The 1,194-nt window shown below is 45.6% G+C and overlaps 1 protein-coding gene across 1 annotated transcript; it reads left to right on the top strand.

Annotated features, from left to right (window-relative positions):
• MELLADRAFT_113123 (uncharacterized protein) lies at window positions 1–1,194 on the top strand (the record flags this gene model as incomplete). The annotated part of the gene is made up of 2 exons (XM_007417732.1): window positions 1–543; window positions 730–1,194. The coding sequence occupies 2 exons, from the start codon at window positions 1–3 to the stop codon at window positions 1,192–1,194; spliced, it is 1,008 nt and encodes a 335-aa protein (XP_007417794.1).

Raw genomic sequence — 1,194 nt, 5'->3', positions numbered from 1 at the left:
ATGGCTCCTAGCAATTTTCCAACTTGCATCACATGCACGGAAGAGTACCCTTTCATGGATACGATTACACATCCCATCTGTGGATCTTGCTTATACAATGATAAACTTGAGACTGCAAGTGATCCAGACAGCATCCCTCCGCTCAAGTTCTGCAAGGATGGCTGTGGAATACAACTTGGACGGTATGCAACAGATATGTGTGGACCTTGCAAGCAAAAGTCAGGCCAATTGACTCAACAGCCCCCTCCTCGATGCGATGCACCCCTCCCAGCCAAACAACTCAGCCCTGCCTCAATCGCGTCTATCAGGAAGACGATTGACTTACCTTCTCGTCCAGCTGCCAGCACAAGCCGGCTCCAAACACCAGCTCAAGTTCTTGGAAATTGCTGCAATTGTGTTGTCCCCAGCCCAGCCCCAGTCTCTCGGCCTATCAAGCGATCTGCACCCGACCCATCAGAATTGACTCCCACTATGCTCAATCATGCTGAAGGTTACAAACAGGGTGAAACTAGAGCAAAGCGAGTCCGTATGGATTGTATCGAGGTGAACAAACAAAAGAAAACTCCTTAATCAACTGTGATAGGACAAAATGATAAGAAAAAGAATCACTCATCAGCAGACCCTGTTATCTATCGAGTCGTGGTCAAGCTCCGATAAAACACGCAATCCGGCTCAAGACCACATGGGGTCTCTGATTATACTCATGATATCAACTTCTCAGATCCTCAGTGGGAAGATGAAATGGCTCGCTCTGCAACAAGACACTTCCAGGAAAATTCAGTAGGATTCTTTCAAAACCCTACCAAATCTTGCAAGAGTGAAAAGCTTCTGTATCCCAATCTCCCCTCCTATGACAGCACCTTCTATTTGCTTGGTGTTAGTACAGCAAAACTTTCTGGAGATCCGCTCAAGGAACATATACTATTGCTCAGCACAAAGCAGCCTGGTAAACGCAAAGCTCAAGGGCCAGTTGTCATGACTTTATTTTTTGCTGCTGCCACCTACTTAGCTTCAACCATTCCCACAAGCTTTCAATTGAATTCAAATTCTGGAAATGAACAAAGCAAAAAAGATGACCAAAGCAACCAAAGCGATGAAGACGAAGAAAGCGAGGAATTGGATGATTTTTTGACTTCTCTAAACCGGTTCCAGCCAATACTCAGATGGTATCTCAGGCTGTCACAGGTATTCTAG

Source organism: Melampsora larici-populina (genome assembly GCF_000204055.1).
Source record: "Melampsora larici-populina 98AG31 unplaced genomic scaffold MELLAscaffold_77, whole genome shotgun sequence".
NCBI lineage: Eukaryota > Fungi > Basidiomycota > Pucciniomycetes > Pucciniales > Melampsoraceae > Melampsora > Melampsora laricis-populina.
Note: the sequence above shows the minus strand (reverse complement) of the source record. Positions and strands in the feature narration are given on the sequence as shown.